The sequence below is a fragment of the Gouania willdenowi genome, chromosome 2 (assembly GCF_900634775.1).
Source record: "Gouania willdenowi chromosome 2, fGouWil2.1, whole genome shotgun sequence".
Lineage (NCBI taxonomy): Eukaryota > Metazoa > Chordata > Actinopteri > Blenniiformes > Gobiesocidae > Gouania > Gouania willdenowi.
In genome coordinates this window covers 7158642-7174926 of record NC_041045.1, presented here as the reverse complement: position 1 = coordinate 7174926, position 16285 = coordinate 7158642, and the positions used below count along the sequence as shown (strand labels likewise).

General features: G+C 36.3%; 2 protein-coding genes and 1 long non-coding RNA gene across 4 annotated transcripts in view; 2 read left to right on the top strand and 1 right to left on the bottom strand.

The window, feature by feature from the left end:
• Window positions 1-29: 29 nt before the first annotated feature.
• Window positions 30-5811, top strand: LOC114476687 (ras-related and estrogen-regulated growth inhibitor). 2 transcript variants are annotated; one of them, XM_028468534.1, is made up of 7 exons: window positions 30-249; window positions 1260-1316; window positions 2403-2476; window positions 2575-2713; window positions 3634-3727; window positions 4546-4617; window positions 5284-5811. In XM_028468534.1, exons 1-7 carry the CDS (start codon window positions 198-200, stop codon window positions 5390-5392), a joined length of 597 nt encoding a protein of 198 aa, XP_028324335.1. In that variant the 5' UTR covers window positions 30-197; the 3' UTR covers window positions 5393-5811. The 2 variants fall into 2 exon arrangements, with proteins under 2 accessions (XP_028324335.1, XP_028324343.1); XM_028468542.1 differs by having other exon boundaries at window positions 30-289.
• LOC114476699 (uncharacterized) lies at window positions 5099-11051 on the bottom strand. The gene is made up of 3 exons (XR_003675630.1): window positions 10972-11051; window positions 8786-8877; window positions 5099-5125 (listed from the first exon to the last, which is right to left on the bottom strand). It is a non-coding gene; the product is annotated as an uncharacterized LOC114476699 (long non-coding RNA).
• The window catches only part of creb3l1 (cAMP responsive element binding protein 3-like 1), a 29015-nt gene continuing 23282 nt past the window's right edge, over window positions 10553-16285 (top strand). Inside the window, 1 exon segment of the mRNA XM_028468506.1 lies at window positions 10553-10867. Within this exon segment, the coding sequence (XP_028324307.1) occupies window positions 10757-10867 (111 nt within the window). The 5' untranslated portion in view covers window positions 10553-10756.

Genomic DNA, 16285 nt, shown 5'->3' with positions numbered 1-16285 from the left:
TCAGCAGCAGCTGCTTTAATCAACACAGATTCCTCAGGACAAATGTGTCCTCACATGGTCGTCCACAGAGAGAGGGAGAGCTGATAAAGACAAACACAAAAAGAGAGAGAGAGAGTCTCGGCAGCAGTTCCACTTCACCGTCTGTGTGACTTCTACCTTCTACTGCCAATAGTTCACATTTAGGACTGAAGAAGAAGATGATTCCTCTGAAGCTGCTCGTCCTTGGAGCTCAGAACACGGGAAAAACAGGTGAAGTGCACACAGAGCAGAACTGGAGATCCTCAACAAGGTTAGAAATGAGAAAAAAGACCGTGTTAACTGTAGAAATGATCAACTCTTCCTCAGAATATAATCAGCTCTGTGCTGTATATTGGACTAAAACTACATTTATGATATATTATATATATTTGAAAAAAATTCATAAACAATGTTTAATTAATTATGAAAAATATTTCTTGGACTACATATATTTTTTTAAATTTTATTTTATATTTTGCAACATGCAAGACAAAAACAACACTGTACGTTCCACCGATACATTTCTTGAGGCAAAAATTTGCTACGTCCTAATTGAATCACGTTCATTAACAGATTAAATCCATATTCCATTCCTGGTTTTGATTTCCACATTTGCAGGTGTCATTTAGTGTATTTTTTATTACATTTTTTGTCATTTTGTGTGTTTTTGGAGTCATTTTTGGTATTTCTGCTTTGGACTAAAGTGTTTTTGTTGTCCTTATTTGTGTTATAAGAGTCATTTATAGAGTATATTTTTCTGTCATTTTGTGTATTTTTGTTATCTATTTGTTTTTTTGTTGTCATTTTGTATATTTTTTGTCATTGCATGTATTTCTTTGGTCATTTTCTGTAATTTTTTATTTGTATTTTTGCTGTCATTTTGAGTGTTCTTGTTTTCATTTTGTTGTTTATCTCTAGTGTATTTTTCTGTAATTTCATATGTGTTTGGAGTCATTTTGCTCATTTTCTTGGAGGCACTGAGGGCCACATGTGGCCCCCGGATTGCCAGTTGCCCATATCTTGTGTAAAGGATCAGCCAGTAACCTTTAAAGTGCCCGACTGAAAACACGGCGAGCTCTTAAACCTCTTGAAGTCAAACAACGGTGAGGCCTCCACGATCCTACAGCACAAACAAAGCTCAAACATGGCACGAGGACGATGTTTAGGAGCAGCAACGTGAACATGTGACCCACGTAGGGATGAGCAGAGCTCGTGCAGATGTGTCTGCTTTGTGTCTCCAGCTCTGTGCGTGCGCTTCCTCACCAGACGCTTCATCGGGGAGTACGACCATAAAAAGGGTGAGAGCTTCACATCACACTGTCACTGCCTCATGTTGTAAAGAAAGCTGTTTGATATTTATCAACCCGTAGTTACGCTCTACTAGTACTCAAGTTCATCTACTCAATATTGGTTTACTAGACTTTACTCCTAAGGATCCAGAGACTGGGGACCTCCACTGTAGCTGAAGGTGGATTAAACACAGACATAAAGATTGAATAACAGTCATGTGCAGACAGGGTCATCTATAAGGGGGAATAAAGGGGAGAGATTTTGGAGGCCCATTCATAAAGTCAGCAAAATGATGGTAAATGGTAAATGGACTTGATTTATATAGCGCTTTATCCCCACACTGAAGCAGTCTCAAAGCGCTTTACACATCAGCTCATTCACCCAATCACTCTCACGTTCACACACCAGTGGGACAGGACTGCCATGCAAGGTGCTAGTCGACCACTGGGAGCAACTTAGGGTTCAGTGTCTTGCCCAAGGACACTTCGACACCTAGTCAGGTACTGGGATTGAACCCCCAACCTCTCGATCAGAAGACGACCCTCTACCACCTGAGCCACGGTCGCCCACCGTGGCTCTATGAATCTGTGATTTATCTGAATAATATCCACTGATATCCAGGAAGGTTATTACTGTATTATTTGCATCACAGTGTATAGTCATCTTAAAGATGTAAATTCTTGTTTTAATCAGAAATAAAATGGGTTAAAGCAACCAAAAAATGGAGGAAAAGGTGGTGAAATGGGAATGTCTACTTTTCTGTTCTTAAAACCAAAGAAAACAATGTGCTAACAACACAATAAAATTATATAGCATAGAACAAGAAAATGAATATAAATATGGGCAGAAGGTTAGCAGGTATAGTTACAGATTTTTAATATTAATATTCAATTAAGACAAAACATGTACATTGATTTTAAAGGGTGTGTTTCACGTTTATGATATTTAAAAATAATAATAAATTGGGCGTGCAAATCGGCGCCCCTCCAGCAGATAGCGCCCTAGGCGGCTGCCGGTGTTGCCTGTCGGGAAGGCCGGCCCTGATTATGGTTTGAATTTATGCTGAAACGGCTTCCATTCATGTTTTTGTTCAGAGATGATCTACAGGTGCACCCGAGTTGTGGACCAGGAATCTGTTGATGTGGAGATTATGGACGTTGTTTGGAAGGTTGAAATATTGTATTTTTATTTTATTCTCCTCTTTTACATCATTCTGAACTTTATTAAAACAAAACAAGAATTATTATTTATTTTTTGGTGCTGCAGGAAAGCTGTGCGGGTTCTCTGGAGGCCTCCATCCGCTGGGCCGATGGTTTCCTGTTGCTGTACTCCATCACGCAGCGCCGCAGCTTCCTGGAGGTCACGCAGCTCAAAGCACTCATCGACCAAACCAAGCAGAGCCTGGGTGGGTGGGTGAGAAAACATCAGCACTCACTGGTGTCAAACTCAAGGTGTGCGTGATCCTAATTCGGCCTGGGACAGCCTCCGATCTGCCCTGTGGAGTGATTAAAAAGTTACAGGAAAAGGGTTGATCTTTAATTTAAACGTCCTCAGTGGCTGAATGTGGAAGATAACACATTATTAATACTATTCCTGTGAAGTCACTGCAGGAACTCACACGTTTATTGCTGTGAGAAGCAGAAAAATGGGATTTTCTGATCCAAGGGCAATTAATTACCAATCTGAGCATTAATACAGGAAATAAAACAAAGGATTTGTGTGTTTTTGTTGTCGTTTTGTGTATTTCTATCCTTGATTTATGTATTTTTGTTATGGTTTTGCATGTGATTGTTCTTTCTTGTTTTTTGAGTCATTTTGTGTATTTTTTGTTGTTTTGTATATTATTTCTCATTTTGCATGTGTTTGTTGTTTTGTGTGTTTCTGAGTCATTTTTGTTGTTTTGCATAATTTACCATAGTTTTGTGTATTTCTGATCTCATTTTATGTATTTTTGTTATAGTTTTGCATGTGATTATTGTTGTTTCTTGTCATTTTGTGTATTTTTTTTGTTGTCGTTTTGTATATTCGTTCTCATTTTGCATGTGTGTGTTGTTGTTTTGTGTTTTTGAGTTATGTGTAATTTGTTGTTGTTTTGTATATTATTTCTCATTTTGCATGTTTGTTGTTGTTTTGTGTGTTTGAGTCGTTTTTGTGTATTTTTGTTGTTTTGCATAATTTACCATCGTTTTGTGTATTTCTGATCTCCTTTTGTGTTGTTTTGTTTTGTATATTTTGGAGTAAATTTTATTATTTTAGTAGTCTTTGGTGTAGTTTTCTAATTCACAGAGCTTACGTGTATTCTCTCTCTCTCTCTCTCTCTCTCAGTGGTTCCCACAGTGCTCGTTGCCAATAAAGCAGATTTGGAGCTGGGCAGGGAGGTGACAGCAGAGGAAGGTCAGCGACTGGCTAAGGATTTAAGGTGAACATACCTGTTTGTTGGTTTCCTGCACTGCACTCATGCAGTAAAGCACTCGTTTGAATCCGTGATTCACAACAGGGGGTACGCATACCTCTCGTGCTACATTGCAGCAAGAACATAGAAACGTTAATCAACTGATCATTTTACAATAACCTTTTCAATCAATGAAAAAAAAAAGGTTTCAATTCAAACAAATATTTTAGTTTCCTGTGATTGAAAACGTATTTTTTTTTTTTTTTTTTTTTTTGAGTATTTTTTTATAATTATTATTTGAGTCACCTTTTCTGTATTTGTTGGGCATTTGTTTTTTATTATTCAACCCCAAACTTTGTTGCCTTAATAATAATAATAATAATAATAAATATATATATTTTTTAAACAACAATATTTTTAATCAAAGAAAAAAGTCTTAAAATGCAATTGTTTTTAAAATGTGAAGCAGTTTTTTTTGATTGAATAATAAATACACAAATCTAAGGCAAAATACATGGTAAAATATGATTTTTTAAATCTACAAGTACTGTTACTCTACGCACTTTTTTTTCTCTACTGCATATGATTGAGAGAGAGATTTTTAGTCATGTTGTTGATGTGATGATGATTTTACTGATGATTTTAATTGATTTTTACTGATGATTTTAAATGTTCTTATTGATTTTAAACAATTGAATGTTTTATCATGTAAAGCACATTGAGTTGCCTTGAGTATGAAATGCGCTATACAAATAAATTTGCCTTGCCTTCTTACATATTTACTTAAATGTAAATATAATTACATTTTCTTAAATTGTATTGTATTGTGTGTGTGGTGTGTGTAGGTGTGCGTTCAGGGAGTTGTCTGTGGCTGAGGCGGTCCTGTCTGTGGAAGCTGCTGTATTTCAGCTCATCAGGTTTGTTGTAACGGTTTCATTAGAGGAGAACAGTTTACACACCTAATAAGACAAAGACAAGATTAATAAAAGACGAAATAGTGTCAAATATTCTTTAAATAGTGTCAAATATTCTTTAAATAGTGTCAAATATTCTTTAATTACTTCATACATTTTCTTTTAAATAGGTTTTAATTTAATTCGGACAAATCAAGTGAAACTACATGTTAGTAAAGAATATACAATGCTAAAAAAAATTGCTTTTAAATGATGATGAAAGTAATTAAAATTATGTAAAGGTTTTTAAATCCATTAAAATGTCCAAATACAGTATGTCCTTGCCTCTGCATTTTAGATCGTCGTATTTTGCCATTTTTGAAAAAAACCTAACAGTTTCTGAAAGGTAAGTTTTTGTATTTTACAAACAAAGGATGTAATTACAGTCATTTTACTCACTCGTGTGGGGGGAGGCCTTAAAGCTGTTGCTTTGATGGCAGGGTGAAGAAAAGAGAGCAAATAACAGCAGATTCTGCAACAACAAAACAGGGAAAAAACGATTTTGAAAACTCAGCTGCTTACGCACCTACCCTGTTATGTATTTATATTACAACAGAGGTTCTAAACTTGTGGGTCGGGGTCCTTAAAATTTTGGGCCGACAGCTGACGTGAGTCTGTGTCATGTGACAGGCTGGTGATGGACCATCAGCGTCCTCTCCCTGACCGCCGCTCCTACATGTTGACTGTTCGACACGCTCTGACGCGGAAACTCACAAGATCCAAGACCATGCAGTGGTGACCAAGGACAAATATTCTGTGTTTTATTTTCACATTTTAACACTATTTCCAATGCACCCAATATAATAAGTCAGTGTTTTTTGTTATCCAGCAGGGGGCAGCACAGTTTAAAAAATGTAGTCCATGTTTGCACGTTCTTGAGCTTGACTCTCAGAAGTGGTTTTCAACATGTGGATCAGTGTGTCGTGTGCACTTGCCTGTGCTTTTATTTTGAAGGTGTTGTGTATATGCATCCACAGCACAACTGTGCTTTATACCTCCCTGCCTTAATATTGCTAATCATAATAAAAAAAAGTAATGTTTCCATAATTCTTTATCTTTTTAAATGCTCTTTGTTGTTGTTGTTGTTGACAGTTTTTCCATTTTTGCAACAAAAGCTGAATTAAAGGCAAATTACTTGCAAGCATTTTTTAAAAATATGGCCCCTTACTAATATTTTGCTATAATTCAGGTTCAAACGTTGCATCTTTTCCTGATTTAAATGTAAACAGTTGATTTTAAGTTGAGATTGCAATGTGTTTCAAATGAAAAAAAATTGTGCCAAAATACATAATATTTGACAACAAATGTATTAAAGTGAAATAACTGAATTTGAGGTTTTTTTTTTTTAAAAAAAAAGCAAAACAAAAACAATATGTGGTGATCATCAAAATAAAAGCACAGTACTATTAAGATTTTAAATGGCATGTAGTGCAATAATGTGTTTGTAAATGCAGAACATTTGAGAAGGGAGATTATTTTTCACTTTAAAGATCATAATTTTGTCTTTGGCTAATGTTTGAGATTCTCATCAACTCATTCAGTTTCTAACCTGGGCGATGAGACACAATCCTCAACTCATCTGGTGTGAAAAGCAGGTTTCATTTTAACACAGGACGCCAGTTTGTCTTGATTTATTATCAAGTGAGCTAAATCAGAAAAATCCAATCAGCATTCTGCTGACAACTATTTACAATGAATTGGTTTCCATTTAAAAATCATATTTCCGATCAGCTAAGGTGCAAAGGTTTCAAACGAGAAGACAAAAAACACTGTTTTAGTTGTTGATTCATGCTTTGTTTGTCATTTTTACTGATGTATTACATCATTCTGTGGGCTGGATCAAAGACTATAGCGGTTTGATTTGAGTTTGAATGAATTTAAGCCACTTAACCCTCCTATTATTCATGGGGTCAATTTCACCCCATTTAATGTTTATCATTTAAAAAATAGCAGTTGACTTTTTTTTCTTTTTTTTTTTTTTTGCTTCATATTTCATTTTTTTTCCCTCCTATTTATTGGTTACCTTATTATGCTTCTTAATCAATGAAAATATAGGTTTTAATATTTTTGCTGTGGGCGTCTGAGCCTTTTTGTGTCAGCATACCCCTCAATTATTATTTTATACAATAAAATGTGGTAAAGCTTTACATGGAACATGGTTCCGCAGTTTTGCATTTAATCATAATTGACCATTTTCATAGATTTTTTATGGCAATTACAATTACAAAGTCAATTATCTGAACCCAATTACAATTTAACTACACCATAATTGTAATTAATTATCAATTACACGATTACAATTAAAATTGAGCCCAACCCTGGTAATATTTGAGGATAAACTGAGGGTTAATCAGGTTTTTTAATGCTCTGCTGCTGATTAATGGACAATAATCAATTCCCTCAAGTGCAAAAAACACAAAGTTTTATTTGTAATATAAGTTTAAAAAAAAAAAACACATTTCATGTACTGTATACCACATGTGCAATAATTAATACATGTTTTGTGTAGTTTAGCTAACTCACATGCTGTGACCATTGTACTAGCTTGTGTTGCGTTGCACTTGTACAAACAACGACAAAAAATTAAGTACAGCGACCGAGTATTTGTACACTGTTGCATCCCATCGTGAAAACAAAAAGAGGCCGATGACATCACAGCAGTCACCACAGCAACAAAAGGTCACATCCCCATGTCAACCCTGCAGACTGGAATAGATAGTCACACTTGCGTCACGAGCACAGCAGCCAATCACAGACGGAGAATGATGTGCATCAACAGGTTGACGGTCAGTGATGAAGCCATGTGTATTAAAAAAAAAAGGACAAAAATAATTGTCTTCTACATGCTAATGTATAATAATTAAACCCAAACCCCAGGCCTGCAGTGATGGGTAATCTGCATGAGACTGAATTACTCATCTGAATTAAGGACTTCAATCATGACTGAAAGCCAGACGGTAACTGAGATAATGTGAGTTTAATAATGAAGTCACACCGATGCCATGGCACATTACAGGACATAAGCAGTAATTAGCTCATTTAAGTTAATTACCGCTCTTTCATTCTACACATTATTCTCATCAGAAATGGCAGAAAACCAGTACTGTGATGAATTTAATGTCAGATAATTTAGTACCAGCTTAGGTACAAATGTGTGGTTTAGTTTGTTTTTCATATGCCGTGTGTTATTTTATGTGTTTTTTTGCTTTGCCGTCTCATTGTAGCAGAAATTCAAACTTTAGAAAAACACAAGTCATTACCAACTAATTCAGTTGTAGATATCTCAGCCCCTCCAAATACACAAATTCGGTGAAACTTCACATTTTCAATCACAAATGGTTGAAATCCTGCAATCGTTTTACACAATTCCATGTAAATAAGTCACAAAATTTAGGAACATTTAAAAACAAGATCCTGCAGGGACTGATGTTCAGTATGTCATGTATTGCTTGGATAATATCCACACGTCCCATATTTTATACATCATTTATACGTGGAAGTGCAAACTAGGGCACATTAATGTTGAAATTTCACATTTTTCTCATCTAAAATCTGTGTTGAAATTAAACCGGTCCATATTTGGTCCCTGAATGACTTTCACACCCCTGGTTTACTTTACAGTGTCCTGCAAAGTAGCTAGTGTTAGTGTTAGCTAACCATGCTATCTTACTCGCTGATGCCATTGCTGCTGTTAGTCTTCGCAATGTAAAATTTTGACATTTTTTTAATTTGGGTAAAAATATTGACATAATTAATAAAAGCAATGTTTTTTTTTTAATTTAATTTTATTTTAAGGGTTTGTGACTTTTAAAAGCCTCATAAAATCAAGTCAAGCACACATCAAAGTGATGAGCAGGAGATCAAAGTCAACTTCCTGAAAAAAAGTTATAACATATTATTTAAAAAGAAGATAAAATTCACTTGCTGGAATTATTATGCGGAAGTCATGGACAAAACTGTGTAAGCATTAGACACATCGAAGCAATCGACAGACGCCTCTGAGTAAGACTGGCAATTGACAGTCGAAACATGCCAGGAGATCAAAGTACATTTCCTGAAAAAGAGTTGTCTAAAAAAATGAAAACTAAACACTATATTCAAAAAAAGGACAAAATTAACTTGCTGGAATTACTTCATGGAAGGACACCTCAAAGTGATGAGCAGATGCCTCTGAGGAAGACTGGCAGCTGACAGTCGGACCATGTCAGGAGATCGGTACATTTCCTAGAAAAAAAAATACATATTCATACTCATTTCGTTGCTACCCGTACGTTTGAATAAACTTCCAGTACTTGAACTTTTGACTTTCTTCTGTCATCTGTGAAAAAGTCACCACGATAACATAACACTCAACTAGAAAAACTGGCCCAGTTTGCTCCTGGGGAAGGAATACCTGTCTCTGTAAACAGATATCAGGCAAACGAGGGACACAAAAACAAAAGGTTGGAGCAGAGAGAAGGAAAATGTAAGGAGATGGAGAGTCTGAAAAGCAAGAGATTATTACGTAACGTACTATCGTTTCAAATGGAGCACAACACATGCAATAAAAAGGATAAAAATCACTATTCTTCACTGTGACAAAAGGTGGTCCTCCAACCTCTGCCACACCCTCTCCACTGACCTTAATACACATAATACTGTACATCTGTCTGTTTCTCAGTCTAGACCCGTTAGGATGTGAAGATAAAATAACAATTGCTTACAGGTTATTGCAACAAATATGCTGTCACAAATACTATTCTAATGCACTCACAGAATTTGCTTTAAGACTGTATGGAAAGCAACTAAAAGCATAAATCTGATATTGGCCACATACACCATAGTTAAGTTCTACTAATACTCAAATGTGGAGCACATGTTATTGTTCAATATTGGTTTAATGGTGCGTGAGTTGACTTTACTAGTGAAAATTCAAACTTTGATATACTGTATGTTACAACCAATCAGAGTGCTTGATTTGGATTTAATCCCTCCTACTTCACTTGCACTACTAGTCTATTAAAAAAAGTCTTCTAGTATTGGTAGTGGACACAATTTTGTTTTACTAGACAAGGTTTTTAGCGCACTAGTGAGCAAGTAGAAAAATGTATCACTATGAATAATAATAATAATAATAATATTTTTTATTCCAGGGGGGAAATTACTTATGTGACAGAGGCTTGAGAAATAATACAAAAGAAAAGAATAAACATTAAACAAAGAAATAATTATTTTTTTTACATAATTAAGCAAAATAAATAAATAAATAAATAATTAAATAAGGATTAAATACAAGTGCACACATTACAGAACAAAAAAATAAAACAAGATCCAAATAAAAACAATTATAATGCAAATGTACAAATACAATAAAAATAATGATAATACTAACATTTATTTATAACGCGCGTTTCATTAGGTGCTACAGAGAAAAATGAAAGAGAGAAGACCAGAATACAATTTTGTGTCATTGCAAATATTAGTAAAGCTTTGAGTTTTTGCGAGTAACATTACTAGTAACATTAAATCTAATACTAAAAATACACTTTATATACTGTATTTATTAGTTGTGTTGCTATTTATTGTTATTGACAGAAGCAATAATTAAAAAAAAAAAAAAAAAGATATATCAGAATCAGAAATACTTTATTTATCCCAGGGGGAAATTACTTTGTTACAGAGACTCGAGAAATATAAAAAAATGAAAGAAATAAAAAAAAAAAACGTAACGAAATTTTAATATTATCCATTAACTTCAAACTATTTATTAATTATTCTTATAAGAATTTGCTTGATTAATATTTTTTTGTCCAGGAGATAATTTCATAGGCGCATGAGGATGGTTTGAGAAGTGGGTGGGGTTTGGAACGCGGTGGGCGTGTCCTTGTTGAATAATAATGAGCACATGGTGAGACAGCGCTCGAGAGGCTCAGAATCCTCCACAGCTGTGTGTGACGATGAGCGGTTTTAGCATCTTTACTCAGCTAAAGCATTAGCAAACATCACTGCTTTGACGTCCAGGCGGTGCAACTGACATTTGGACTTCTGCCACCGCCTGGGAAAAGACACATTAGCTTCATTTAAAGAAGTTTATTCAGATTATTTTAAGCGTCACACGCAGACAATGATGGAGTCAATCTTAGACAGTTTAACAGCGGAGAAACACTACCCGTCCGCAGGCAGCAACCTGTTGGACCTGGAGGAACTCAGCGACGGAGATTTCCTCACAAATGTGGTGAGTTTCCCCCACTTTTTAAGATAATAAAAATATATATATTGATTGGAAACGACTGTAAAGGTGTGAACGTAACGGCGAGTCGGTGCTTTGATCGAACGCACCTCTGTTGCCTGTTCCGCCCGGAGCCGGACTTCAGGAGGGCGGTGCAGCAGTGAGATCCTGACTTACATCCGGGGCTTCCACTTTAGTGTGCGCGTGTGTGTGTGTGTGCGCAATAGTTGTGTAAACTGAATGTGTGAGAGTGGGAACAGCTACTCAGACAACAGAGTTATTAGTCAACGTGTGTCTGCAGCTGACAGATATTACAATGTTTAGCACACCTGTGTGTGTGTTCATCATTATCGCCCTTAAGGCATAATATTAATGTTTAATAATTTGAAAATTAACAAGTTTTAATCTGACTTTAAGTGAATCAATTAATCAAAAATAATGTAAAAATTACCGTAATTTCCAGATTAAAGTGTCACATTTTTTTTCCCCATTTAAATTGAGGATGCGACTTATTGAACAATGTGACTTATACGCATAATTCTAAAGCCAGCAGTGTCCTCCTGTGAGCAAAATGTGAACTGGCTGTTGTCTATTTATGCACTCCTATGCATCTAAATAAACGGTGTGATCACTTTAAACAATAGGCCTGTGTGTGCGATAAGGAGTGCCAGTGGGAATAATGTTTGCGGTCAGTGAGTTTATTGCATTGGAGGAGTAAATGCAACTGTTTTGGTGCTTCCACTTTAATAATCAGACATGACACTAATTTGTTGTTGTTTTTTCACGAAAATCGTAAATTCGTTAGAAATCGACCTATGCTCCAGAGCGACTTAGAGTCCGTAAACTACTCATTGCATGTACGCACAGTGGTCATGTGATCTTACTGGTGCAGTTAGATAAGATGCAAGCAAAGTGAAGTCTAGAAATTCCCATTTTCTGTTTCAAATTTTTCCAAATTTGGTTTCAGGGTTTACTCATTTCCGTGTCATGATACACTTTTTTTTTTTTTAAATTTTATTTCCATTTCTTCATCTTTTCCTGTTTAGATGGACTTTATTATTTTAACTTTTATATGCTTAAAAAAAACAGGATGGGTATGCTGTAGTTACGCAAGATTATTTGTGAAACCTTTAGTATTTGCCGTCCTCATGTTTTGCACGAAATCCCACGCAGCCGTATGATCGTAGATGTTTTTGCCGTGTCGTCTCACCAGGTAAACTCGTCACCAGTTAAGATGATACACCATCGGCGAAAACCATTTTTTTAATGTTTTTTTAAGATTTGACTGCAGTCATAATAATCTGAAACACTTGTTCTTCGCTACATATTAAAAACATACATCAGATAAAGCCCTGCATTCATTTTCAACCACAGGATAGCATGATTACTAAAAAAAACCGTTACACACAGTGTGATTATTTTTGTTTTAATAGGTTTATGGGCAGAATTGGACATATTTGTCACTTTGCAGCACTTTCTAGTCATTTACTCACCAGTTATTTTGAGAATGCTTGATATTGTTTCAAGACATAGATTGTGAGGCATACCATGTCATGTTAAGGCCTGATTTTTAACAAATAGAGTGGGGGGGGGGGGGCCCTAGAAGTTGACCGTAGCTCAAATATTTCACACATTAACCAATTAAAAACCAACATTTAGCAACACATATGGTGTATACAACTAAATTAAATCATAGCAGACTAACAATAGAATAATTTTACATTATAAATGATCTAAAAGTCATAATTTTTCTGTGTTGGTGATAAATTAGGACACAAGTGTTGAAATTGCCCTCTCTTCTTTGCCCAAACTTATCTTTCCTGACCGTGAGTTATTTCTCTTGACCTATAGTGGGATTTTGTACTCATAAATGGTTAAAAATCTGTTACAAACAACATTTAAGAAGCACAAATATGAGTTTGAGACTCACAGATGCTCCCCTGAGGTCACATGAGGACATTACTCGCTCCTCTTGGATTATGTCTCCACCCACAGTTGCAAAAAAAGCCTTTTGTATATATATATTTTAAACATATATTTGTCAAACACACTTTGGCTTAGCTACACACACACACACGCGCACACACACACACACACACACGCATCTCTGATTTAAATCTTCTCTCTTCCACCCGCGCTCTACTTGTTTCCATTCTCCTCTCCATTCAGACCCTGTACTCCAGTGTGGAAGGGACACGCCCATGTATTTTGCATACTCGCAGCAGAATGGTTGCGCATAAGGAATGTGTGCAGGCATGCAGCCGTGTGTGCGTGTGCATGTGCAGGAGAAAATACCATTCTGCTGCTTTGTTGGGAACTGTTGCCTGTGACCACTGACTCGCACTCGGAGTGACCTCCGTCGAACCCTCGTTGAGACCGAGTGCAGCCGCACACGCCCACATAAAGCCAAATACAGCCTGCAGCAGGATGACAGGATGAGGGGAAAGTTCCAAAAGCTCAATGAAGTCAGAGTTGCATGAGTTAAAACCAAGAAAAACTGACAAGAATTCTGGATTTTGAGCTCAAGAGATTCATTCTTGTTTTATTCGTAGTAATGATAATAAAAGGAAAGCTCAACAAAAATTCAAATCAAAGAAAGAAGGAGCAGCGAATTGACACCCAACCTTTTGAAACTTTGATTCTGAGGCAAAGACATTGTTTGATCAGTTAAAACTACAAAAGATCTCGTGTCACTTTAAGTTAATGCTTGCATGATCCCCTACGGTGTGATGTAATCCCCTACGGTGCTTTTCGTCCAGCGTATGAGGGCTTTTCTGTTGTTTTTTCCCTTTAATAATCGGTATCGTTGTAATAATTCTTGCCAACATGGACTTCCAGGTGTGCCCATGTTGTTTTAACTTTTTTTTAAATTCACATGACGGAGTAACAGTCTATTTAATTCAGGCGATTTGCTTGGATGCTCCCGTCTTTACTTGAGGACCCCGAGGACCTCTGCTGAAAAGCGTGTCTTGGAATCTGTATTTTGAATAAAATTGTATTATATATGAGTAGATGACCGATACCAAGCATGAATAACTCTCTAACTCATTAATCATGAGCCTTCACCAATTCAACAAATAACTTTTGATTTTAAAGTAAGGCAGTAACAAAGATTTAAAAAAAAAAAAAAAAAAAAGAAAACATTAGCTCTTACTTTACAAAATTTAGCCGTCAGAGGGTTATGAATTTCAAAAATTTCAGGTGAGGATGAGCGCAGACTTGCACTTGCGATCCCCCTACGCTTTGAAAAATTGCTGGTGAGATCCCTGGCTGGCTGTTTGTTTTAACTTTGATAAGGACGAGGTTTACTACTTTGTTATTATGTTTAAAGAAACATCTTCTCATGTCTGGATAAATGGCCAAATAAAACTAATGTCGAGCACACAGTGGAATGTGCTTCGTCTTCACAAATAACGGTGATTGTGAAACAACTGGTGCAGCGTTAAATGATGGCAGATAAAGAGTTGGATGTTAAGTCAATGATTCAGACGTTGAAATAAAGCTTCCTTGAGTTCAGCAAACAGCTGGGAAGCGTCTCGTCTTCTCATGCTGTCAAATGTTTGATCTACGACTCGTTGGTTCGACCCAAGGAAAGGCCTCTGGACAAAATGTGTATTTATGTGTGTTTTAGCCTTACAAACCAGTCCCTTACTGAGTGAGTCATCGTGTGTGTGTGTGCATGCGCGTGTGTGTGTGTCAGAAAGGCGGATCGTGCTGCTTTATTAGTTTACTAAAAGACTGAATGAAGCCTTCATCGCACCATGATGCTTGTTCATGACAGTTCCTGCTCTGAACAGTTCATCCCTCTGCTCTGTGTCTTATTCCAGCTGAGAGATCGGATGTTTTATTATCATTTGCGCCATAGTCGATAGTCATCTTAAAAATGTAAATCCTTGTGGAATAAAATGGTGGAAAAGGTGGATTTAAAAAAACCCAGAAATTGGTTAAAAGTTGCAATTTAGAGTGACTAAAAATGGACAGCAAAAATGGTAAAAAAAAATGTCTTAAAGTGAAATAAATGTGCAGAAAAGGCATTGAAACTTTTATGGAGAAGTGGCAGAAATGGGAGTAATGTAGCAAGATAATATTTTTAGTTTCTTGATGGCATCTGGCAACCCCCTCCCAGTATCTCACAACACCAAATGGGGTCCTGACCCCAAGGTTGAGAACCCCTGGTTAAACGTAATAAAATTTTAATAGTGTGATGCCACTGTTTAACAGGAAAAAGCAGATAATGCGTAAAGACTCCTCAATTACTGTCTGCTTTCTACACTTCTAATTACTGCTGGACTGAGTCTCTCTGTGGGGGTTCCTTCAAGTCGATCCCCTTTAATAACAGCCCAGTGCTAAGCCCGCCCCCCTGGTTTCATCTTGAGATTCTGTGGCTCTGGTTGTCTTTTATCAGTCTGTGTGACGACCTTTTTGTCTGATTTCTCTTATCTGCATATGGAATTATTTCTACTTTCTTCACTGTATTTTTTATTTATTAAATATGTTACGGGTTGAATTTACTTTGATCTCCTGACATGTTTCGACTGTCAACTGCCAGTCTTCTTCAGAGGCGTCTGTTGGTCGCTTTGATGTTTTCCGTGACTTCCACGTAATAATTCCAGCAAGTTCATTTTGTCTTCTTTTTGAATAGTATGTTAAGGTTTCATTTAGTCAGACAAATTATCTAGGAAATGTACTTTGATCTCCTGACTGTCAGCTGCCAGTCTTCTTCAGAAGCGTCTACTAATCATCTAGATGAATTCAACTTTAACCTAGGTTTACGTCACATACATGCAACTGCCCATATGACATCAATGAAAAAGACTACATACAGTTTTTTACAAAAAAAAGTTTCCATACATCATAATCTATTTGAACTACAACTACTTACTAACTAGATAATCTGATTTTCCATTTCAAAATTTCCAAAATTCCGTTTGTTAAATCATTTCCGTGTCCTTGCCATATCTGTTTACCTTTTTGCGTTGTTTCCATTCCATTTCATTTCTGGCTTTTAAACTTCTCAAAGTTGTGCCATACAGGCTTAATACGATTAATTAAGTTAACTATTGTTGTTAATTTCATATTTCTCTGCTGTATTTGTGACACCAGCTACTGCCGTCAGACTGCACACACATGTCGGACTTCTGCTGATTTCAGACCTTCCACTTTGGTTTCCTGCCCCATCTCTTTTTCTGTCTACAATTATTGCACCAGTTTGGAAACATTTGTATGTGTTTTGGCCAGTGCCAGTTTGACCCACTTTTCCTCCTGGTGCAGCGTGACAGTGCCAACACATAATGTGATGTTTAGCACAAAGACGAAACCATGACAGTGTTTGTATGAATGAGGGAATATTTATTCATGCACATCCTCATTCCACAGGTATGTTTGAGGTGATTTTACAGTAAATATGCATTTCTTTGTGTGTCT

Coding starts and splice junctions, on each gene's coding strand:
- LOC114476687 (XM_028468534.1), top strand. CDS start 198: ATGATTCCTCTGAAGCTGCTCGTCCTTGGAGCTCAGAACACGGGAAAA. Junction 2,714..3,633: donor CCAAACCAAGCAGAGCCTGG/GTGGGTGGGTGA, acceptor TCTCTCTCTCAG/TGGTTCCCACAGTGCTCGTT. Junction 3,728..4,545: donor CGACTGGCTAAGGATTTAAG/GTGAACATACCT, acceptor TGGTGTGTGTAG/GTGTGCGTTCAGGGAGTTGT.